This window comes from Thunnus thynnus, chromosome 2, assembly GCF_963924715.1.
Source record: "Thunnus thynnus chromosome 2, fThuThy2.1, whole genome shotgun sequence".
Lineage (NCBI taxonomy): Eukaryota > Metazoa > Chordata > Actinopteri > Scombriformes > Scombridae > Thunnus > Thunnus thynnus.
Genome location: NC_089518.1, coordinates 3,752,976 through 3,778,970, shown reverse-complemented (window position 1 = coordinate 3,778,970; position 25,995 = coordinate 3,752,976). Strand labels below are relative to the sequence as shown.

The following is a 25,995-nucleotide window of genomic DNA, read 5'->3' as shown; positions in this document are numbered from 1 at the left end:
TCTAAAACGGCCGCCACGGCCCGTAGGAATGTCGTAGAGAGATCGAACCAAAACTCAATTATTCGTCTCATCAAGACCTACAAATCATACGCTGACACCCCTGACCTAAATCCAACAGGAAATCTGCAATGTCCATTTCAAAGTATGATTTTTTGCCAATTTTGGACCTTGAATAAACGCTATCTCCTCCTAGGGCGTTAATGGTATCGGCTTCAAACTTTAATACATGACTTATCACACTGTGTTGAGCAAAAGTTATTAAAAACTTTGTAATAACTCGAACGGTTTAGATTTAGTAAGCCCTGAAAGTTGGAGTGCGACATTACACCTTACAATGTAAACCAATGGGGAGGCAAATTCTGGGCATGGACTTTGTGCCAAACTGGGGCATCTGGCGTCTAAACTATAAGTCCCACCACTTTCAAACCTGTATCAATGGATTCGCGACGAAAATTCCTACAAAAAAATGATATTTTTATGTAGGATTTGGCCAAAGTTATGGGATTTATGAGGATTTTTCACAAGAAGATCACTTTGAAATCTTTCCTTCCAACTGTGAGGGAGAGAGAGAGAATGGGAGGGGGGGGATGGGTAAAGTAAACATCTACTGCCTGTGACAGAAGCCCTTGGACTGCACCACACTCCACTTACTTAGTGCTTTCACACATGTGACAGCAGTGTTCAATCCTTACTTCTTTTCAAGGAGCGCATGTGCTCCTAAATGAAAGAAATTAGGAGCATACATATAACTTTAGGAGCACACTGAAAAATGTTCAAGTAAGAGTTTCTTAAAGAAAACAATTCATTACATACATATTTACAATTGATCACATACATATTTAAACTCTGTGTGTGTGTGTGTGTAAATCACAATTTGCTGTTTTTAGGGGTGCTTGATTATGGCAAAAATTATAATCACAATCATTTTTGTTCAATATTGAGATCATGATTATTTAACATGATTACTTTTTGACTGTCATCTTCTCCAATTGCTGTTGTTCATACATGCACATATTTTTTCTAACTTAGCTGAGGAGACTATTACATATGTAATCATATATTGTAGTAATGATTAAGAAAAACTATAGCCTATATGAGGGAAAAACTCAGGAAGGCTGGAGTTCCGGAGCTCCGTATTAAAACTGTAATGGACCTGCCATGAGGGTGGAGCAAACTCCATTTCCAAGGATGCTTTGCGATTTTCACACTTCAGCAGGGAGCAGTCAACATCGGTCCCTCATTGGCGGAGACGCTCCTGCACAGCGGAGCGTCCTGAGGACGCAGCCATGACATCACCACCCCTTTATAAGCGAGCACGCCCAAACTACACGTCTTTCCCATGTCACTGAGCTAGGGGTAACTCCTGTTCCCGTGTGAGTTAGCTTGACTACCCCACGAACATGTTTTCCCCTCATCGAAGACTCCCCTCGTCGGACGAGACGAGACTTTGCCCGTGTTCACCCGAACACATTCCTGGACCCGAGAGAGACCGCTGCTGCAACCATCGTCCTCAAATTCCCCCGAGAAAGAGGAAATGAAGTTACTTCGGGATAACGTGGACCGGCTCTACCCTGCGCGTCTTCGCCGAGTTGTCTCTGCTGTTCTCTCCGCCACTCCACTCAGAGCCAGCTGCCGTGTTTTCGCCGACCTGTTTTACCTTGATGGTCACGGTGTTTTTTCCGCAGGTTTCACTTCACTCAGCTGGCCGACAGACCCGCTGATTCTCTCCGCTTTAACCTAAATAGTAATTCGGGACTCCGTGCTCCGTTTGGATCTAAACAGAGACCCGGGGTTAGCTGAGAGGCTAGCAGAGGCTAACTGGTTGTGCTTCTTTCGGTCATGCTGCAATTAACGCTCCGCTGCTGCCTGTTCTCCGCTTTAACCTAAATAACAAATCGGGACTCGGTGCTCCGTTTGGATCTAAACAGAGAGCCGGGGTTAGCTGAGAGGCTAGCAGAGGCGAACTGGTTGTGCTTCTTTCGGTCATGCTGCAGTTAACGCTCCGCTGCTGCCTGTTTGCTGCCTGTTAGTTGTGTTCACCACGCTTGACTATTTTGTGTTTGTCCCGCTCGGGACTACTGTGTTTGTGCTGCCGTGAGTGAGAAAGTAAACTGATTTGTCGATCTTAAACCAGACAACGTGCGTTACAGACTGCCGTCCATACGTGCGCTCTCTGTGGAAAAAGAACCGCTTCTCTCTCTCTCACGATCGCTTTCCCTCCTCCCTCTCTTGTGACTAACACCATACTCACGCGCGCACAGATACACGCACCGACATCGTTTTGCACATCTGATGGTCAGATAACGTCGGACAAAAGTGTCCAACCTGCAAGTGTCCAACCCTGTGCAAAGCTGTTTGTGTTTTGTTTGGTAGAATTAGATTTTAGAATAGCTATTTATTGAATGAAGCATTTGTTAACTTTGTTAATTTTGCTAAGTTTAATAAACACTGTTATATCTTTAAAGAGAAGTTCTTTAGTCATTATTGGTAACATATTGTGAAAAGTGGCTGATTGAAGGAGTCAGAGCTCGAATTCAACCCTTCTTTGTTCACCCTTGACTGATTATCTCTCAGATATTAACATTCTAGGTGAACTCCCATTTATGAGACTACCTTGCTCGGTTATTGGCCCCGGTTTCGGGGTGGTGCTTCGTATCTGTTAGTTCATATTAATAATTCTGTTAATTGTTATAATTAATTATTATTGATAATTGATAATTATAGCAAATAATTAACTGTGTTCTTCGCAGATTCCTACAGTTGGTACCTGAATTACTGATTAAGGTTAACAATATTTTGATGTCATAATTCATAATTGTCTGTGAACGGAGGGGTGGGCTCACAGAGAGACACTGGTTAGTATTGTGTGTAAAAAGACTCTCACACTGATCATCTCCAAACGCTTTCTTGGTTCCCACAAGCTCAACTGACTGCGCCGCGGCCCGCTGTGCGCAAGGGCGCGAAGGCCCGTTCAACGCTGCTTGCAGCTTTAATTAGGGCCTGAGCCCAAAGGGCGAAGACCCTATTGTTTTTCGTGCGTTTGTTTCTTTATTATTCTTTCTTGTTACGCCACTTTAACTCTAAATTTGACCCCCTAAACATGCTCAAAAACTCACCAAATTTGGCACGCACATCAGGAATGGTGAAAAATTTGATAAAATGTAAAAATTAAACCCCAAAGTGCCAAAATGTGCTCTCTAGCGCCACCTATGTATCTAAAATGGCCATCACGGCCCGTAGGAATGTCGTAGACAGATCAAACCAAAACTTAATTATTCTTCTCATCAAGACCTTCAAATCATACGCTGACACCCCTGACCTAAATCCAACAGGAAATCCGCAATGTCAATTTCAATATACGATTTTTTGCCAATTTTGGACCTTGAATAAACGCTATCTCCTCCTAGGGCGTTAATGGTATCAGCTTCAAACTTTAATACATGACTTATCACACTGTGTTGAGCAAAAGTTATTAAAAACTTTGTAATAACTCGAACGGTTTTGATTTAGTAAGCCCTGAAAGTTGGAGTGCGACATTACACCTTACAATGTAAACCAATGGGGAGGCAAATTCTGGGCATGGACTTTGTGCCAAACTGGGGCATCTGGCGTCTAAACTATAAGTCCCACCACTTTCAAACCTGTATCAATGGATTCGCGACGAAAATTCCTACAAAAAAATGATATTTTTATGTAGGATTTGGCCAAAGTTATGGGATTTATGAGAATTTTTCACAAGAAGATCACTTTGAAATCTTTCCTTCCAACTGTGAGGGAGAGAGAGAGAATGGGAGGGGGGGGGATGGGTAAAGTAAACATCTACTGCCTGTGACAGAAGCCCTTGGACTGCACCACACTCCAGTTACTTAATGCTTCTACATATCTGACAGCAGTGTTCAATCCTTACTTTTTTTCAAGGAGTACATGTGCTCCTAAATGACAGAAATTAGGAGCATACATATAACTTTAGGAGCACACTGAAAAATGTTCAAGTAAGAGTTTCTTAAAGAAAACAATTCATTACATACATATTTACAATTTATCACATACATATTTAAATTGTGTGTGTGTGTGTGTGTATGTAAATCACAATTTGCTGTTTTTAGGGGTGCTTGATTATGGCAAAAATTATAATCACAATCATTTTTGTTCAATATTGAGATCATGATTATTTAACATGATTACTTTTTGACTGTCATCTTCTCCAATTGCTGTTGTTCATACATGCACATATTTTTTCTAACTTGGCTGAGGAGACTATTACACATGTGATCAAATATTGTAGTAATGATTAAGAAAAACTATAGCCTATATGAGGGAAAAACTCAGGAAGGCTGGAGTTCCGGAGCTCCGTATTAAAACTGTAATGGACCTGTCATGAGGGTGGAGCAAACTCCATTTCCAAGGATGCTTTGCGATTTTCACACCTCAGCAGGGACCAGTCAACATCGGTCCCTCATTGGCGGAGACGCTCCTGCACAGCGGAGCGTCCTGAGGACGCAGCCATGACATCACCACCCCTTTATAAGCGAGCACGCCCAAACTACACGTCTTTCCTATGTCACTGAGCTAGGGGTAACTCCTGTTCCCCTGTGAGTTAGCTTGACTACCCTACGAACATGTTTTCCCCTCATGGAAGACTCCCCTCGTCGGACGAGACGAGACTTTGCCCGTGTTCACCCGAACACATTCCTGGACCCGAGAGAGACCGCTGCTGCAACCAGCGTCCTCAAATTCCCCCGAGAAAGAGGAAATGAAGTTACTTCGGGATAACGTGGACCGGCTCTGCCCTGCGCGTCTTCGCCGAGTCGTCTCTGCTGTTCTCTCTGCCACTCCACTCAGAGCCAGCTGCCGTGTTTTCGCCGACCTGTTTTACCTTGATGGTCACGGTGTTTTTTCCGCAGGTTTCACTTCACTGAGCTGGCCGACAGACCCGCTGATTCTCTCCGCTTTAACCTAAATAGCAATTCGGGACTCCGTGCTCCGTTTGGATCTAAACAGAGACCCGGGGTTAGCTGAGAGGCTAGCAGAGGCTAACTGGTTGTGCTTCTTTCGGTCATGCTGCAATTAACGCTCCGCTGCTGCCTGTTTGCTGCCTGTTCTCCGCTTTAACCTAAATAACAAATCGGGACTCGGTGCTCCGTTTGGATCTAAACAGAGAGCCGGGGTTAGCTGAGAGGCTAGCAGAGGCTAACTGGTTGTGCTTCTTTCGGTCATGCTGCAGTTAACGCTCCGCTGCTGCCTGTTTGCTGCCTGTTAGTTGTGTTCACCACGCTAGACTATTTTGTGTTTGTCCCGCTCGGGACTACTGTGTTTGTGCTGCCGTGAGTGAGAAAGTAAACTGATTTGTCGATCTGAAACCAGACAACGTGCGTTACAGACTGCCGTCCATACGTGCGCTCTCTGTGGAAAAAGAACTGCTTCTCTCTCTCTCACCATCGCTTTCCCTCCTCCCTCTCTTGTGACTAATACCATACTCACGCGCGCACAGATACACGCACCGACATCGTTTTGCACATCTGATGGTCAGATAACGTGGGACAAAAGTGTCCAACCTGCAAGTGTCCAACCCTGTGCAAAGCTGTTTGTGTTTTGTTTGGTAGAATTAGATTTTAGAATAGCTATTTATTGAGTGAAGCATTTGTTAACTTTGTTAATTTTGCTAAGTTTCATAAACACTGTTATATCTTTAAAGAGAAGTTCTTTAGTCATTATTGGTAACATATTGTGAAAAGTGGCTGATTGAAGGAGTCAGAGCTCGAATTCAACCCTTCTTTGTTCACCCTTGAATGATTATCTCTCAGATATTAACATTCAGGTGAACTCCCATTTATGAGACTACCTTGCTCGGTTATTGGTCCCGGTTTCGGGGTGGTGCTTCGTATCTGTTAGTTCATATTAATAATTCTGTTAATTGTTATAATTAATTATTATTGATCATTGATAATTATAGCAAATAATTAACTGTGTTCTTCGCAGATCCTACAGTTGGTACCTGAATTATTGATTAAGGATAACAATATTTTGATTTCATAATTCATAATTGTCTGTGAACAGAGGGGTGGGCTCACAGAGAGACACTGGTTAGTATTGTGTGTAAAAAGACTCTCACACTGATCATCTCCAAACGTTTTCTTGGTTCCCACAAGCTCAACTGACTGCGCCGCTGCCCGACGTGCGCAAGGGCGCGAAGGCCCGTCCAACGCTGCTTGCAGCTTTAATTAGGGCCCGAGCACCTACCGGTGCGAAGCCCTATTGAAACTGAAGGAATTATTATTATTATTATTATTCCTCCGAAACAAACGCATTTTTGAGGGCCTAAACATGCACGAAAACTCATGAAAATTTGCACAGATGTCAGGACTGGCGAAAATTTCGATATTTTATGGGTCTCGAAAGAAAGCGGGACAAAATGGCTCGACAGCGCCACCTAGAAAGTCAAGAAAATTGAGCCCCTCGATACAGATTGTCGTAGGAGAACGAAATTCGGTATGCATATGTATCATGACCAGACGCACCAAAAAGTCTCAAGGACACATAGCCTAACTCCAACAGGAAGTCGGCCATTTTGTATCAAAGTTGAAATTTTGCACCGATTTTGTCATTTCCAGCCCGCATACTTTAACGAACTCCTCCTAGAGATTTGACCCCAGGACTTTCAAATTCGGTCCGTATCATCTACAGGCATAGGAGATTAAAAGTTATTAAAACAATTCTCATTAGTCTTTCCTAGGGGGCGTGGCTGGGCGGCGAATTTCGATCCTTCGCCATGAAAAATGAAACGGCTATAACTCCGGCATACATGATCCTAAGAGAGCCAAACCTTTTGTGCTTCATAAGAGTCCCGCCCTGAACGGGTCCATGTGACAATACAGGATATGAGTCATAGCGCCACCTCCTGGCAACAGGAAGTTACATGTTTTACGCTCTGACGCCCTGTGGGCAGCACGGTGATGGAATCCAGCTGAAATTTACTGAGAATAGCCTCAAGACCTTGGAGATCTTATATTATGAAGTTGGTGACCCTTCGTCGAAAGGTGTTGCCATGGCGACGCGGCGAATTTCGATGTGACGCCATGAAATTTCAATGCCTTATAACTTGACTCCACGTGGTCTGATCTTTTCCAAATTTCATATGCTTGTTAAGAGTCCCAATCTGAACACATGTTCAGTCTCATATTTAGCGAAAGTCATAGCGCCACCTACTGGCAACAGGAAGTATCATGCGTCGTACTTTGTCTAATTACTCCTAGGAAATTTGGCTGATGCACCTGAAATTAAGTCAGCTAATAAACGAGACCTTGGTGATGCTACATTTGGCAGCTCATGACCCAAAACGGAATGCTGTTACCATGGCGACACATCCTTCGCCATGAAATACGATACTGTTTTTCAGGGAGAAGGGATTGCTCTACAGTCATGAAACTTGACACACATGTCTAGAGTGATGTCAGCTAAAATCCTGTGTGGTCGCTTTGAATGGGCGTGGCAAAATGGCTCAACAGCGCCCCCTTTAAAAAATGAAACGGCTATAACTCCGGCATACATGATCCTAAGAGAGCCAAACCTTTTGTGCTTCATAAGAGTCCCGCCCTGAACGGGTCCATGTGACAATACAGGATATGAGTCATAGCGCCACCTCCTGGCAACAGGAAGTTACATGTTTTACGCTCTGACGCCCTGTGGGCAGCACGGTGATGGAATCCAGCTGAAATTTACAGAGAATAGCCTCAAGACCTTGGAGATCTTATATTATGAAGTTGGTGACCCTTCGTCGAAAGGTGTTGCCATGGCGACGCGGCGAATTTCGATGTGACGCCATGAAATTTCAATGCCTTATAACTTGACTCCACGTGGTCTGATCTTTTCCAAATTTCATATGCTTGTTAAGAGTCCCGATCTGAACACATGTTCAGTCTCATATTTAGCCAAAGTCATAGCGCCACCTACTGGCAACAGGAAGTATCATGCGTCGTACTTTGTCTAATTACTCCTAGGAAATTTGGCTGATGCACCTGAAATTAAGTCAGCTAATAAACGAGACCTTGGTGATGCTACATTTGGCAGCTCATGACCCAAAACGGAATGCTGTTACCATGGCGACACATCCTTCGCCATGAAATACGATACTGTTTTTCAGGGAGAAGGGATTGCTCTACAGTCATGAAACTTGACACACATGTCTAGAGTGATGTCAGCTAAAATCCTGTGTGGTCGCTTTGAATGGGCGTGGCAAAATGGCTCAACAGCGCCCCCTTTAAAAAATGAAACGGCTATAACTTCGGCATACATGATCCTAAGAGAGCCAAACCTTTTGTGCTTCATAAGAGTCCCGCCCTGAACGGGTCCATGTGACAATACAGGATATGAGTCATAGCGCCACCTCCTGGCAACAGGAAGTTACATGTTTTACGCTCTGACGCCCTGTGGGCAGCACGGTGATGGAATCCAGCTGAAATTTACTGAGAATAGCCTCAAGACCTTGGAGATCTTATATTATGAAGTTGGTGACCCTTCGTCGAAAGGTGTTGCCATGGCGACGCGGCGAATTTCGATGTGACGCCATGAAATTTCAATGCCTTATAACTTGACTCCACGTGGTCTGATCTTTTCCAAATTTCATATGCTTGTTAAGAGTCCCGATCTGAACACATGTTCAGTCTCATATTTAGCCAAAGTCATAGCGCCACCTACTGGCAACAGGAAGTATCATGCGTCGTACTTTGTCTAATTACTCCTAGGAAATTTGGCTGATGCACCTGAAATTAAGTCAGCTAATAAACGAGACCTTGGTGATGCTACATTTGGCAGCTCATGACCCAAAACGGAATGCTGTTACCATGGCGACACATCCTTCGCCATGAAATACGATACTGTTTTTCAGGGAGAAGGGATTGCTCTACAGTCATGAAACTTGACACACATGTCTAGAGTGATGTCAGCTAAAATCCTGTGTGGTCGCTTTGAATGGGCGTGGCAAAATGGCTCAACAGCGCCCCCTTTAAAAAATGAAACGGCTATAACTCCGGCATACATGATCCTAAGAGAGCCAAACCTTTTGTGCTTCATAAGAGTCTCGCCCTGAACGGGTCCATGTGACAATACAGGATATGAGTCATAGCGCCACCTCCTGGCAACAGGAAGTTACATGTTTTACGCTCTGACGCCCTGTGGGCAGCACGGTGATGGAATCCAGCTGAAATTTACAGAGAATAGCCTCAAGACCTTGGAGATCTTATATTATGAAGTTGGTGACCCTTCGTCGAAAGGTGTTGCCATGGCGACGCGGCGAATTTCGATGTGACGCCATGAAATTTCAATGCCTTATAACTTGACTCCACGTGGTCTGATCTTTTCCAAATTTCATATGCTTGTTAAGAGTCCCGATCTGAACACATGTTCAGTCTCATATTTAGCGAAAGTCATAGCGCCACCTACTGGCAACAGGAAGTATCATGTGTCGTACTTTGTCTAATTACTCCTAGGAAATTTGGCTGATGCACCTGAAATTAAGTCAGCTAATAAACAAGACCTTGGTGATGCTACATTTGGCAGCTCATGACCCAAAACTGAATGCTGTTACCATGGCGACACATCCTTCGCCATGAAATACGATACTGTTTTTCAGGGAGAAGGGATTGCTCTACAGTCATGAAACTTGACACACATGTCTAGAGTGATGTCAGCTCAAATCCTATGTGGTCACTTTGAATGGGCGTGGCAAAATGGCTCAACAGCGCCCCCTTTAAAATTTCAAAATTGCAGCCCCGCCTTCCAGATTAACGTAGAAAGATGAAATTCACAGGGCACATGTATAATGTCAACACGCACAAAAAAGCCTCTTGAAGCCTTATTGTAAGTCGAACAGGAAGTCGGCCATCTTGAAAAAAATGGTACATTTTGGCCTTTTCTTGGCCATTTCGCATACCTTGTATTTTAAAGAACTCCTCCTACAGAATCCATCGTAAGGACTTCAAAATCAGTGTGTGTCATCTAGACTAGTGTATGATCAACGCCGTGGCGTGGCGTTGACTTTTGATGTTTCGCCATGACAGAGGAAATTGATATAACTTGAGTGTACACGGTTGGATCTACCTCAAACTTCACAGGTTTGATATCAATCCAGGCCTGAGCATGTCTACTTTAAAATATTCATTCAGTGATGCAAACTGGCTCGATAGCGCCCCCTACAGCATTTCAACGCAGCAGTCCCAGCTGAAGGCAAAATAGTGCACAAAGGAAGTGATGTTTCTCTCCTTGATTTGTCTGAAAACAGCCTGAGTCCGGAAACATCTACAAGTCACTGACAAAAGACCTTCGACTGGGCAACACTTCGACATGCGCTGGAGGACATGTTTTTATGTAAATGTCAAATTGATCAGCAGGGCACCGCAGGGAATCGAACCCCATCCCAGTATAAACCAGGAGTAGCCATTACCGGTGCCTTTTGCTTTTTGACACTACATAGAAGGAAAAGCAAAACCTGCATTACCCACAGCATGTGGCAGCATTTCATATTATGTCAAAATGACAATTATATTGTAGTTGTTCACCAAATGTCATTTGTGCATTATCAAATATTATCAATACATGTTAGACTTATAAATGCTGTTGTAATGCAGGAAAAAGAAACCCTTGTCATTTATTTTTACAACACCTAATACACAAAATGGTTAAAAATACCAGTTTCATTTCATATTTCATGATTGGCCATAAATAAGCTTAAATAACATACAACTCATAAAGTTAAAAATCACCAAATAATGCTCACTAAAAACATACATCTACAACAGTTGTAAAGTATTACTGTCCTATGTCAGAAGATATACATTTAAAAGAACAAACAACCGCCTCATGATCACTAAAATATGTTGGCAACACTACTGATTCAATTTCATAATGTGATGTTTTCACATACACATGGTCAATTAATGTGCCCTTCTCTGTTGTGGGCTGTGTAACATATTGAATGTACCCTTTGTCTGTTAGAAATTTGCAGATTGTTGATGATTTCAAGATGTCCTCATTAAAATCTCCCATGATTGCAATTGTGTTACTTTTTGGATCTAGCCAATCAACTAATTTGCCTAGATGTTCTTTAAATAAAGACATGGGATAAGATGGTGGTCGATAAATGACAGCTATTAATATGTTACATGTAACATAGTTATAAATAAAACATTCCAAATTCACATTTGTTGCTTTGATAATATTATATTCCAAATTGTCTGCACTATAAAAGCCGACTCCACCATGCTGTTGTCCTTGAAGTTCAATCAGTGCTGGATTGTTGCTATTGTAAGATAAACTTCGTGGACAACCATGAAAAGTAAAACCATCAATCTTTACAGCTTCAAATGAGGAAGCAGCAGGTAGCCATGTTTCTGTAACAGCAATACAGTTAAGCTGCAATTGCTGTGTACATAATGCCAAATCAGATACATGGTGTGTCAAATTTTGCACATTCATCAAAAATACAGTAAAATTACTTGTACTAAATTTGTGTCTAGTTATATTTTGGTTCAAGAATTGAGGCATACTCTGAATTGTATCCTGAATACCATCCTTACAATATATGGCTTTATCTTCAAAATCTTGAATCACCAAACCTGACAAACTTCTAACACGACTTAGGGCTACATATGCCTGGCCTGCAGAAAATACTTTCTTAAGAGAAACAACAGCACTATCTACAGTAATACCTTGTACTTTATGTACCGTACAAGCCCAAGCAAGTTTCAGCGGAAACTGTCGTCGCATACCACCTTTGTTAGTAACTTTTTCTTCCTCTGGTTCAATACCGGTGGAACCAAAGAAAACTAAGCTACTCGTCGATTGTTTCCTCCTCTGCGCGCCAACATGCTCATCATCAAACTTAACATACACTTTGAGAGGAAACGTACCCTTATCTGCACCAACTATATGAGTTACAGTACCGCAAACCCCATTAACAAGACCATCTGTAACATCCACGTTTTTACACAGCATTACACGCGCATTTTCACCCAACAACAGCTGTTCAGTCAAACATGTGTTATATGTTTTCGCATGATGTCCATTTTTCAATTCTAGTTTGCCTGTTTTCTTATTATTCACAAAATCCTGAGCATCTATCTCGACATATTCAGGACAAATGTTAAGCAGCTGTGCCAAATTATGCTCATTTACTTGTTTATTTGTAGGAAATATGTGTAAAGCTGAGCTGACTTCACCAGTTTCACAATGTTTCAATATTTGTATGTCACTGCTTAACATTGGGGTTCCTTTTGATCGAGTTCTCACCCTGTTCAATAGCTCTGCGAACACGTTATCTTTTTGCCTAACGATTTGTTTTAATTCAACGACCTTAAACAGATTAGACCACAAGCTGACACCTACATCATCTACATATAGGGGTTTCCCTTTTACTGGAGGCAACTGGAAAAAATCTCCAACAGCAACTACACTCACATTTCCAAATGGTGAGAAATCACCGGTTTGCTTAATCTGTCTTAACCTACCGTGAATGTATGACAACAACCTATGATCAACCATTGATATTTCGTCGACTATCAAAATCTGAAGATCACTATATTTAGCGCGCAAAGAATTAACTTTTTCCTCACCCAAAGGTGTGTAGGGTAAACCAACATTTTTTCCGATACTAAACGTGTGGTGAATAGTAGATGCATGCAAATTATATGCAGCAATCCCTGTAGGAGCCGTTAATAACACACTAATATTGTCTGGATGACGACACACCGTTGACAATAGCCTCATTGCCTCATATTGAATCGCTTTTATTAAATGACTTTTTCCTGTCCCTGCACCACCTGTGATGAATACATGGAAGGGATCTGGATTTTTCCCTAATACTTTCTGTAAACACCATTGTCGAATTTGATAAAAAACAGCAAGCTGTGTCTCATTCAAAGATCTAATTAAAGCCAAACCTTCACTTCTACACATGATGTTTTTTCTTTTTTCCAAATGTGCAACATGTTGACTAGTTACTGCTAAATCTGGAATATTTTCCTCATATTCTTCCACTATCTGTTGTTTGTCTTTTCGTTCTTGGTCACACTGTAAACGCTCCAACTCTTGCTCTGGGCACAACTCACACCACGCATCCTCTAATACACCATCTCTATCAATTGTATTCTGGATTTCATCCAATTCATCTGCTTTAATTTCAAAATGACTTCTATTCAAATCAACAACTGACTTAACACGATGTCTTGACCCATCACTAAACCTCACATGACCATTTTCATAAAACTGTGCAAATGTCTCACAGTTTGGAGGTTTTAGCTGCACATCTGCACGATACGGCAAGAACAACTGCATTATACTTTGGTAAAACAATTCTGGATTTTTTGTCTCAGAAAAGCGCGCGTAACGAACAACTGCAGGATCTGTTCGTGTTCTTCTCGTGATAAAACCACAATCATTCTTTAATTTAATGCTGCCCTGAGATTTTTCATTTTTACTCAAAACACGATATTCAGATGCAAATGTTGCCATACACATGTCATTGAATACACTATCATTTGGCCTATTTTTATAACGGTCAACAAAACTAGTCATCCAAACATCTTCTGAGGTACAAGCGCGCGATCTTGCCTTTTGTTTCAACACACTCAAAGGCAAACTCATTCTAACTATATTGTCCCCTGTCGGTACAAATACAACTTTCCTTGAACATTCCTTTAAATGCATATTTGTCAATCTGTATACAGCTTCTTGAGCACACACATCTCTGTTATGCAAATACACACTGCCTAGATTTTTCAATGCCTCCTTTGCACTAACATTTCCCTCCTTAGATGCTTCTCTCTGTGCATTCCCTAACAACAATCCCATCTCTCTTTCTGCCTTAGACATATAAGAGATAATATAAACAACGCACGCATACGCATCAACAACAAATTGCAAGTCTAAATTTGCCTGCCAACATTTTAATAGTGGTTTGCTATACTGATTTATCCAGACTTCATTAACTTGCCTCTTTAACACAATATGTGTATTTCTAGCTAAACACGTATATGCAGCCTCAAAAGTGACCTGATCAATCCCTACACTTTGGAATAAATGTACCACACTATCAAAACTATTCTTCTCATTGGAAAGAGCATTCTTGATTTTTGTCATTATCTCTGCTGCATGTTTTTTCTTCATGTCATTTGAAGTTTTCTGACTATGATTAACACACGTTGAAGATTTATCTGTCTCACAACTGCATGCTTTTTTGCACTCTTCATCATCTTTACGGCGACATATAAACGTTCGAGCGGATGCTGGCCTCGGAAAATTGAAACGACAAACTGTGTTTTTCTTTTTACAAGTTTTTGAATGTCGTTTTGAATGCTGCTGCACAGAAGTGACAGTTTCCAATAAAGTCTCATCTTGGGATGGCAACTCACATGTTATATATTTATCAATAAATTCAACTACTTCTTCATCTGTGTTTTTATCAATCAATGGAGCATTCTCTATCCAAAACAAACAATGCACATGGGGTGAACCGCGCTGCTGAAATTCCACTCGATAAAAGTAATCCTTAATTTTACCAATCGGATGTGATGGCGACATAAGTACCTCTCTCAAAAAAACATGCCAGCGGAAATCAAACATCCTGGCCGCAGTGACAGGATTGCAGCGTAAAAGATCACACCTGTCTGCCCACTCTAAACCTGCAGCAGTCTGTGCTCTACCTTCCTGCTTCAAAATACTATCCAGAAGATTTGTCCAGCGCATATCAGCAGAAGAAAAGGAACAAAACCAGGTAGGAACACCGAGCTGACGAACACAAGCAAGCAAATCACGCTGTGCTCCTTGCCAAAAAGCTGGGGTACCTCGAATCGGTTTAAGGAAACGATACCCATCATCAAACTCCAACAACTTTTTCAAAGATTCATCATTTTTTAACATATCGTTTACCTTATTATCAGGTACGTTTTGAGACATACAGCCTTTCCCTTTTCGTAATGCTATGGATACATTAGAAACAACCTGCTCAATCTCAGACATGTACTGCGCAAAAAAGATATATTCCACATTGTGTGCAAACCTACCATCCGCATGTAGAATCCTGTTATTAAAATATCGCGACAACGTCAAACGATTTGCTCTACTTTCATGATAAGTATTAAGTCCCTGCGGAAACAACACCGGAAAGCATTTGGCTTCGTTTGCATGATCCGAAAGCAATTTTACAGGACTATTTCCTTCTGCTGGAGCAAGGTTCAATATATCATCAAAATATTGATCCAGCATTTCCTGACCAATATCCACAGGCATGAGACACGTATCCTGAAACATACAATGTTGTTGTCTATCGTGCAAAAGCTCATCTTCACAATCAACTTTACCACTTTCAACATCACCATCAGTGTCTTTCCCTAAATCACCCTCTTCCCTACAAAACTCATTTAACCAAGCTTCATTAAACTCTACATCTTTATAATGCACATTTGTCCTTTTTAAATACTGCAATGCCTGCCTTACATGCATAGTATCAACAAACTGATAGTCATAATGCCCTTTATACGTTAACTTGCGTTTCAATTTTACACGCAACAAAGATCCTTCCATATTACAACGAGGCAGAACATTACTAGTCTGCACAATATTTGCTGGAACACATGTTACTGGTCCATGTACACCATTCTGTCCTCCCTTAGGTAACGCTAACATTTTCATAAATGGTATATGTAAAGAAATCAAATGCTGCTCTAAACTATTCAAACATGCCAACTCTGGTGGAATGGGATCAACTTTCAAACTGTTTATTGCACATTCAGGTGGCATTATACCTTTATTAATCTTACCATGACAATTGTAACAAATCCACAGACAACCTCTAGCTGTATCCAACAACTGACATGGCTTTTCACAGTCCTTATTACATTTGTGTAAATACACTTCAGTGATACATTTATCTGCAAATGATGCTACTGCTTCATTCTTGTTATAAAAATCCCTCTTACAATTCAAAACCTGATGTCTAAACAACAATCTATGACAGACGCAACACACAAACTCTGGCCCATCCTTTACTTTAGCCAAAAACTGCTCCATAACAAAATCAAACTGCTCCGCCTTTTCTTTCAATTGTTGCCTCTTCACTTTGTTGGCTGCTAAAACACGCTTCTTATGGTCAGCATTTCCATAATATCTCGCTTTAGTCATGGCTTTTACACTTTGTCTATGCAACATATCTCTCCTATATTTGCTTACACTCATTTCCTTAACTTTCTCCCTATGCAACATATCTCTCCTATATTTGCTTACACTCATTTCCTTAACTTTCTCCCTGTGCAACAAATTTTTCTGATATTTCCTGATACTCATTATCTTAACTTTCTCCCTATGCAACAAATTTTTCTGATATTTCCCGATACTCATTATCTTAACTCTCTCCCTATGCAACACATTTTTCTGATATTTCACTTTAATCTTTTCCTTACGTTTCTCCCTATGCTGCACAATTTCCTGATATTTCTTTTTCATTTGTAGATACTTTTTCTTTATAAAATACTTAGAAATAGCATTATTTGTTGCTGTACTCTGTTCCTGGACTTTCTGATCGCTCTTACTTGTGTTCTCTGTCACAGCGCTAACCCATGAACATTCCTCTGCACTCTGCCGTCTCAAATTGTACACTTTGGACTCAGACCTGTTCAACTTGCAGCTACCATAACAACTATGGAGTTCAGGCTGATGAACACAAACAACACTTTCATAATGGTTACCATTACAATTTTCTAAGTAGATCCCCTGTTTTGAAAAACACCTATATTTGCAACTATATTCTAGCCATCGATCATCATGATAAGTAAAGATATTAACTCCTAAACAATCTGCTGCTGCCTGTATTTCAACCTCAGTTGCCCAACTGCCAACATATCGCATTTTTGAACTTTTAATGTATTCTACCACTGAAGAATATTCACTTCTCAAGATACTTTTATAGTCCGCAGCATTACTCTCTAATTGTTTCACAACAGCAAGTCTAATTTTCCTATGGTTCTTTTGTGTTCCACTAACAGCTTGGGAAATCGCTCTAAAGAAACAGTTACCGTCAGCCACTATTTTCTCATTCTTACACGGTGTTCCCAACAGACCAACTTCTGTAGGCATTGGTGCATCATATTTCTCAAACTCTACATTAAACTGTGTACATAAAGCCTGCGCAACATCTTTACAAATGGGATCAAACCACAGCTTTTTCGAAGTTACATCACTGACAAACACAACATCTGAATTCACTACAGCCACATTATTCCTTTTCATTTTCTTAGCAGCACAAGTTTGCCCTGTAATCTTACGCTTTGTACCTCGGTCAACTTTACTTCCTGAAGGAATACCACATACCAGCGATGAACCGAAAGCCATGGATGCAGCTTCACAAGTCGTGACAGTGTCAGTACACTTTGTTGTTCTCAACTCAGACTTACTGCCCCCGCAAATGACACGAACACCAGCAATCTCATATGGTCTGTCATTTTGAGTGAGAGATGTAGACAAATTGCATATGAAACTGTACACCTCTTTAAGACAACTAAAATATACAACAACACTATTACCGTTAGGATCTGGCATTCCAGCAGCACTGCGCGCATGGGAATCAACAACCGCATAGCGTCCGTTTTGACGAATGACTGCACACGTGGTACCACACAATGTTAGCAAACATGTATCATATTTCTCAAACATGTTTTTCAAGCCATTTTGTAGAGACATGAATATGCCAGCCTGAATAAACTCTCCATCAACCACACTGACATCACCCGAAACATAGTCACCATAACGAAACTCAAAGTTATGTCCATCTATAACCGAGTGCTTTGGCAAATCAGGAACACACAAGAATTTAGATGATCCACTAATCTTCTTGTTGTCTCTCAAAGACGTGTACAACTGATCACCTAAAACTACGACCCTGTCTAGATCTTTTACCTGCCATGCAAAAACACTGTCAACCGCATGTTTTGCCAGACTTACCAAACCAACAGCCATACATTGGAATCCCCCATATTTAAAGCGATTACTACCCTGATGATACGAACCTGTTACACTATGTTGAACATGGCTAGAAGTACCAGCTACTACAGAAGACCATAATACGCTGGAGCTAGGGCTAGCCTTGCTCTTCACCTTACCAGATCCTGATGAGTGCTGATGATGAAGACTCTCCTTGTCCGGCATCTGTAATAAAGATAAATGGAGATTTTGATCAGTGCGCTCCCATCATCATCCTCATCAGAAATAGACAAAACAAAACACTCTCGATCACAGACTGTATTACACCTTTAGTTAGTCTTCATCTAGTTAGGTGTATTTATTGAGTTCAACAAAAAAGGCTGGTTACTATTTCCATGTTTACACTTGATTTCATCTAGACTATATTACGTTTCCAAAGTGCAACTACTACTACTACAAATAATAACAAAACTGTTTTCAATCATGCATATACTACACTAACAATAGCATAGCTGATGACTAGATTCAAAAACATTCAGACTAAGAGCACAAACCTCCTCTGTTCCAACCAATTGAATGGGACTGGTAGGTGCATCATGGGAAAACAGCTCCACAACACAAGGGGTTCCCTCCTCCTATAAAAACAAAATACCACATGAAAAAACACAATGTATAAACTGCATAGACATGGGGCTGTAATGCTACAAAAAATATCAATTTGTAATTATCATTTGTACTACATGAACAGTGACAATAAAGTAGCTTCACTAACTCCATTACAAGAAAACAGAACGAAACAGAAAATTTTCATTCAGAGCACCTACCTCCTCGCCTGCAGCCACTGTCTTGACACTGGTAGGTGAATCCTGGGAAAACACCTCCACAACACAAGGGGTTGCCTCCTCCTACAACACAAAAAACAAAATACCCCATGAAAAAACACAATGTATAAACTGCATAGACATGGGGCTTTAATGCTACAAAAAATATCAATTTGTAATTATCATTTATACTACATGAACAGTGACAATAAAGTAGCTTCACTAACTCCATTGCAAGAAACCAGAACGAAACAGAAAATTTTTAGTGAGAGCACCTACCTCCTCGCCTGCAACCACTGTCTTGACAATGGTAGGTGAATCCTGGGAAAACACCTCCACAAAACAGGGGGTTGCCTCCTCCTACAACACAAAAAGCAAAAACAAAATAAAATTAAACAAAATGAATGAACCACATTACTAAAATACTTCCTTGCAAGTCTGCTGTGACACAAAATATCTTCTGGCTTCTAGTGCAAGAACAAAACATCCTTTATAAACATTAGGTCTGTATTATACAATTTGCTTCGACTTTACAGATATACAATGCGTATAACTAATCCATGTTTTTTTATATGCAACCTTATAGGCTACCAATTTAAACTAGACTTGCATGATTGTAAATAATGCTGAAGTGTAAAATACATTCACACAAACCTCCACCGGCAGAACGTCTTTCACAGGACAGCCAGGTGAGGCCTCACAAGACACGAGCTGGGTGCCAGGTTTAGCCACAACCTAGGAAGGAAACACAATTGAAAGAACTGTATAAATGTACTTTATCATTGTTTCACAATTACTCCCTGAATATTACAAACAGGTAAATATGTCATTACTATCTTCTCAAACTATACAAAAGAAAAATGTAAATATAACATTTAAAAAAAGAAAAGTTACCAACCTGCTGCTGTCCACGTTTCCTTTTTGAGGCAACAGCTTTCTGCCGGCGGACCACATTTGGCTTCTAATGTAAGACAAAAACATTTTAAATACAAATACAAATTTGGGGCATAAGTAAATTCATACAATATAACAGTCCCATTCTGTGTCAAGACAAAACACTTATAAAAAGGCCTCACAAATACAATTTGAATGCAAATTACCAGTTTGCCTTGTGGAACAGCCGTGCACACAGGGCTAGGGAGATGCGATGGGACAGCTTTGTCCATCGCATCCAACACGGCACTGCTGAAACGGACGGGATTCAGCGGGATGAAACACTTGACTGATGTTTCATCTGCCTGTGGAAAACAAAAGAACAAGACCATTGTTGCAAATGTATCTTGAAAATAAGCCAAAACATGCACACAGGTACAGCAACAAATGGATATCACTTTGTCCGCACAGTGTTACACTAGTCAGGAAAAATCTTCCACTCCAAAAACTAAAACACACATACAATATGCAATGTCTCACCTTCCTGCCCTTGCTGACAACTGTCCAGTCAAAAGGGTTTGACGGACGCGGCACAGGTGCTTCTCCCTTCACCACCACCTTTGGTACAAAGGCTCTCCCAGGGGGTGAAGTCCTGAGAGGAACCTGGGGCGTAGGTGGTGGTGTCTCCAATAGCTGATAAGCAGACATCCAAATCAGCTGAGAGAGGATCGCCATACCGCCAGCATCACTCAGGTGGACCTGCAAAATATAAGCAATAAATAACATTTTACAAAACAGAAGTTTTCATGTCTGTATGAATCTACAATGAATTGCACTTTAAAAATCAACTAAACTTGAGTATAGTAAGTTTTTCATTGGCAATCTTATCAGATATTGTTCTACTTACACCATCTCTGCTCCACAAGTCCAGGCGATCCAAGGGGAAGTGCTCAGCGGTGGGAAAGTATCTGATACCTAAAAAAAAACAAAAAAACAACAACACTGAAACAAAAAACTCACACACACACACACACACACACACATCATGAAACAGTGAAATATCTACATATATTAATTTGTCACTTTATATCATATTAACTGAATGAATTCTTTGATTCCTATAATCAGATAGGCCAAAAAGAAATCATCTGTTATACATATCAAAACTAACACTAAAACTTTCTTTTCAACTTACCCATGCTGGCTGCCACACGATGGAACTCTTGCCGCATGAGTTCCTGAATACCCAGGTCTGCATTCAGGCGAGGTGTGAAATCCTGGACAAAGACCTATACAAAACAAAAGTATTTCCATAATGATGAAAATTATTGTATACAATTTTCACCAGGTAACCCAATCAAATAATGCGTAGTACCAAAGACTATTTACTACTATAAAGCATACCGTTGTCCAAAGACTGCGCGCGCTGCGCAGGAACTGTCGAAAGTCAGCTCCCGCCTCATCAACCGTCCTGCTGGCGGTCAGGTTGTTGCTGGGGGCCATCACACAGACTGCGTCGGGTGTCCGAGGTACAGCAGCATGCAACATCTCGGTCCTCAACTCAGACGCACAGGCCCCCGGGGTCGACATGAAGCCAAAGGAGAGGCGTCCCTCTGGCATCTTCACAAATCCATCTACCATGGCCCGTAGATGGGAGGCTCCAATGACAAGAACGAACTGGAACAACAAACAATTTAATCAATTACAATCAATAACAACTCTTTACATCAAAGGTTTTTTATTAAACTCTGAACCAATAATACCTTCTTGTCAGGATCCTCAGGTGGAATGACCAATTTGTGACTGCGCCCAGTCAAAGCAGAAATTGGCCACTTCTTCACCTTATGACGAAAACCTGTGCCCTCACCTGTTTATAAAAACACAACAACCCCACAAAAAGTTCAATTAAAAATTTGGAACAAACAAATGCATGGACACATACGTTACAATTATACTACAACTATGTAATGCATATACATATAAGGAAAAGTTGCACTGAAAAAACAGTTGAATACATACGGGCACAGGTGCCAGTGGAAGGCCGCTGAGGTCCGAAAACCACAAGACGGCGCTCCGCCATTCTCCGCCTAGCTGCCTGAGAACGGCGAAAGGACTTGTCGCGAGGCATCTGAAAATATGCAGACACAATTGATTCAATACGACATTACAAAAACACTTATAACACACAATAAATATACAATTACATTTTTCATACATCTTTACATTTATGTACAGTCGTGCGAAAATTATACAAATTCTTGTCCGTGTATCACACACACACACACAATAATTAAAACAACTTCGGCCACAAGAGATATATTTTTGCTGATAAAATAAAATGGTTAATGTTGCTAGTATTAGGGACTCCGACCATGTGTATAAGTTTACAGACCATAGGCTGTAAGAAAGAGTGGCTATATTTGGTTGACAGGATGGCGTTAACCATAACGCTAGCTGCTACCTTGTTTAACAAGGTGCATTTACAATGTATATTTCACAATGAAAGTAATATTGCTAATTCAAATTTTGGATAGCTCGAAAACAGCTACAGCCGTTAAAACAACATATAAGTTACTCACAGGATAAACGTTTCCAATAGCTATACTCAAAGCATAAAAAACACTGTTCCTAAATCTATATTTGACTTCATGTTAGAAAATATCACCACAAATATGAGAATGCCGCCAACTACAGCCGCCACTTTCACACGACACCATTTAAACAGTTTAGCTGCAACAGTTTAAGGAGCTAATGATACATACGACGGTAAAAGGATAACGAGCCAAAACTACCTTTACATTTTGTCGCTTATAATAAAACATTAAATTCACTCACAGTGCGTTCACCAAAAGTCCACCGAAGATCCCAAGAATGCAATGCAAAGCTGTTGAAATCGCTGCTGAAATCGCTGAAATGCTCACAAGCTAGCTTGTTCGCTCTTTCGCTCTCTCACCAGTTGTCACAATGTCCGAAAACAAAGCAACAGGCGGCAAACGTATTCTGACCTGTATTTATACCTTCACCTGCGCGTTTTTCAAAATTCAAATGAACCAATCAGGAGTGCCGACAGGTCTGTGCAAAGCAGCTGTAAGAAAAACATACCGGTTACAATTGCGGAAGTTGTCAAAATAAAAGTATTTGTGTTTCAGTGCACAATGTCATTAAAAAGAATTGTAATGAGCTCCTACATTTAATCAGTACTTCACAAATAAACTGAGTGTTAATGATTCAAGACGTAATATGTTGAGACCTTCATGACCTTGTTATATAAAAAAATATATTAACAATAACATAACTTTTTACAGAGGAATCTATATTATGAAAATAATCATAAAGCTATAAAGAAAACTGAATAAAATGTTGTATTTTCGAACAGAGGAGTGACTGTGTACCAATAAAACCCAAATATAGAGCAGGTACATAGTAGAAATCTATGAAACTAAACTTATTAATAATAGTTGGGGAAGGGGGCTCCTCTGAATAAAGACGAGAATAACACAGACTTCAACAGAGGTGGCTGTTACATAATATTTTGAATAATACACCTGATAACAGTCAATCAACAACCAAAAAAAGACTTAGAAACATTTTTATTAAAACAACACACACAATGAACAATGAACAATGAACACACACAAAAAAGTCAAGGGGTGGAGGGAAGGGTTGATGGGTCACTGGTGGGGCTTGGAGGTGAGGCAGCACAGGTTTCTTCTGCAGACATGGTAGACAAACATACAAAAACAGTAAATGTGACAATCCTATTTTTATGACGTCAATTCTTTGATAATGCATTCAACAACAAAAATATATATATACATACATACGACAGTCATAACATGGACAATAACCAAACCACAACTGAACAAACAATTACCATCTTTAATAAAACTGGCAGAGGCTCGCTCCACCTCCAGCTGCTCTTTCACTGCAGCCAGTTGTTGCTGCGCATGGTGCAGCTCCGTCTGCACCATGCGCAGCTTTTGTTCTGCCGCTCGACGGAGGCGGACCTGCCTCACTAATGCACTCAAAGTGCGACCATGGACCCCCACAGCCTGCTGGTAAAGCTGGTCCCTTGGGACAGCTCCATCGTTGCAGGCATACTGTCAACAGATCATAACATGCTGATTTGATATTTTGTGATCACATTCCAATAGTACAAATCTAAACACATTTTAATGCTAACATTCCAGTTTACTTCTGAACAGAGATGTCAAGTAATAAAGTACAAATACTTCATTACCTTACTTAAGTAAAAATTTTGGTTAACTATACTTTACTGGACTAATTATTTTTCAGACAGCTTTCTACTTCTATTCCTTACATTTTCAGGCAATTATCTGTACTTTCTACTCCTTACATTTTAAAAATAGCCTCGTTACTCCTATTTCATTTCAGCTTATTTTCATTCCCGGCTTATCATTGTTTAAAAAAGCACAAAAAAACCTATGCATATAAATCGCGCCATCCAAATAGAGTGAATTTGATTGTGGTTGGATGAGAAAAATAAACATGTACTATTCCAACACTCTATTGGTTTGTACGCAATCAATTGCACCTGCACATTTATAAAGTATGCCACACCCCAGCAGGACACATAGCAGACCTAGTGTGAAGATGTCAGTTACTGAAGAGAATGTCTATACTAAAATGCATTCATTTTCAATGGGCATATATGCGGTCAAAATCAGTAGCCTAGTGCATCCAAATGTTGACATTACATTTTACATTAACATTTTAATATAACATTATAGCCATTATGGCCTTTTCAAAATGTTTTTTTGAGGGAAGCATGGTAGTGCACTATAGGCCCATGTGGCATGGCCTAAGCTTTTGTCCTTACTGGCATTTTTTTCACCTTACATTACTTTTACTTTTATACTTCAAGTAGTTTAGAAAGCAGTAATTTAATATTTTTACTTGAGTAAAAAGCTTGAGGTGATACTTCAACTTCTACAGAAGTATTTTAAAACCCTAGTATCTATACTTCTACTTAAGTAATGAATGTGTATACTTTGACATCTCTGCTTTTGAATGACCAATTACTTGTAAATATTAACAAAAAATAAATCATAGCAAGGTAAAAATCACACTTTGATGAAAAAAAAAATAGGATTGACAGGTTATATAAAGTTTTACGTACATGGAATTTGATTTGTATGAGCATCACATTTTATTTTTCCATATTTTCATATACATATTATTTTCCAAATTCCATATTTATTTTTCCAAGGTGTTTTGTCCAACTCATAAGGAATCCCATAAATACTAACAACACAAAAAACACCACATTTATCACTTACTGAAAGAAGCTGGCACTCTTGCCGCAGCCTCTCCACCTCCGGATCATCAATTTTTATAAATTTGCTTGGAGATGCTTCAGCCATCTGCGCAACATCATAAAACAAGACACAATAAATAAACTACAAACAACATAGATAAATACTTAATTAATAACCACATACTATGGAAAGACAACAAAACAAAAATATCACATCACATTATTAATTCAAAGAAAAAGTAGTTGGTGTGCGACTACAAAAGCCTGCTGATGCTTTAACACTTAAATTACACGGGTGTCGTAATTTGATAAATAGCACAAACAATTACAATCTCTGCTGAATTTTGCTATCATTTCAAGTCGCCTTCTCGCTACTTCGCTACTCTTCTCTACTTTCTCAGCGCGGGAGAGGCTGCCCATCCCCCACCATTTGTGCAGAGCTGCAGAGCAGCAACACACAGCAATGAGAAGTTGAGAATTGACTATGACCAAAGCTTTGCGAATAAAAATCCAAGAAGAGTACTTTACTACTAAGTAACCGAAAAATGACGAACAGACTCAAAACCGATAAAAATATTGTCATAAAAGGTTTGATTTACGTATTACGAAATAAAAAATATAGCATAATATGTGTAATAGTACACGTTTTCTATTGTCACACGACCTATTTCGTCATATCGCATATCGCGAACTCATATATTTCCTATTACAAACAACAAGTGAAAACACTTTAAAAAAGATGCTTACCTTCTCCTTGCTTAATTGGATCTGGTTGACCGCCTATTTTTTTCACACACACTCCACATAAACCCGCCCCTACTATGCCTCTGATAGACTGACGTTAAATCGAAACTTAACATGTCCACCTATCCTATTCCTTTTAAAAAAGCATCAACAATACATAAAAATAACCCATGATCAAAAGCCGTTGCCATGACAACACATCCTTCGCCATGACATACTACGCTGTTTTTCAGGGACAAGGAATGGGCTAAAGACACGAAACTTGACACATGTCCGGAGAGACACCATTTAAAATCTTGTATGGGTCATTGACAT

General features: G+C 40.2%; 1 protein-coding gene across 1 annotated transcript; it reads right to left on the bottom strand.

Annotated features, from left to right (window-relative positions):
- Positions 1–10,707: 10,707 nt before the first annotated feature.
- Positions 10,708–18,319, bottom strand: LOC137190288 (uncharacterized). Its single transcript, XM_067600075.1, has one exon. The coding sequence runs from the start codon at positions 18,187–18,189 to the stop codon at positions 10,804–10,806; it is 7,386 nt and encodes a 2,461-aa protein (XP_067456176.1). The 5' UTR covers positions 18,190–18,319; the 3' UTR covers positions 10,708–10,803.
- Between the last annotated feature and the right edge of the window lie 7,676 nt (positions 18,320–25,995).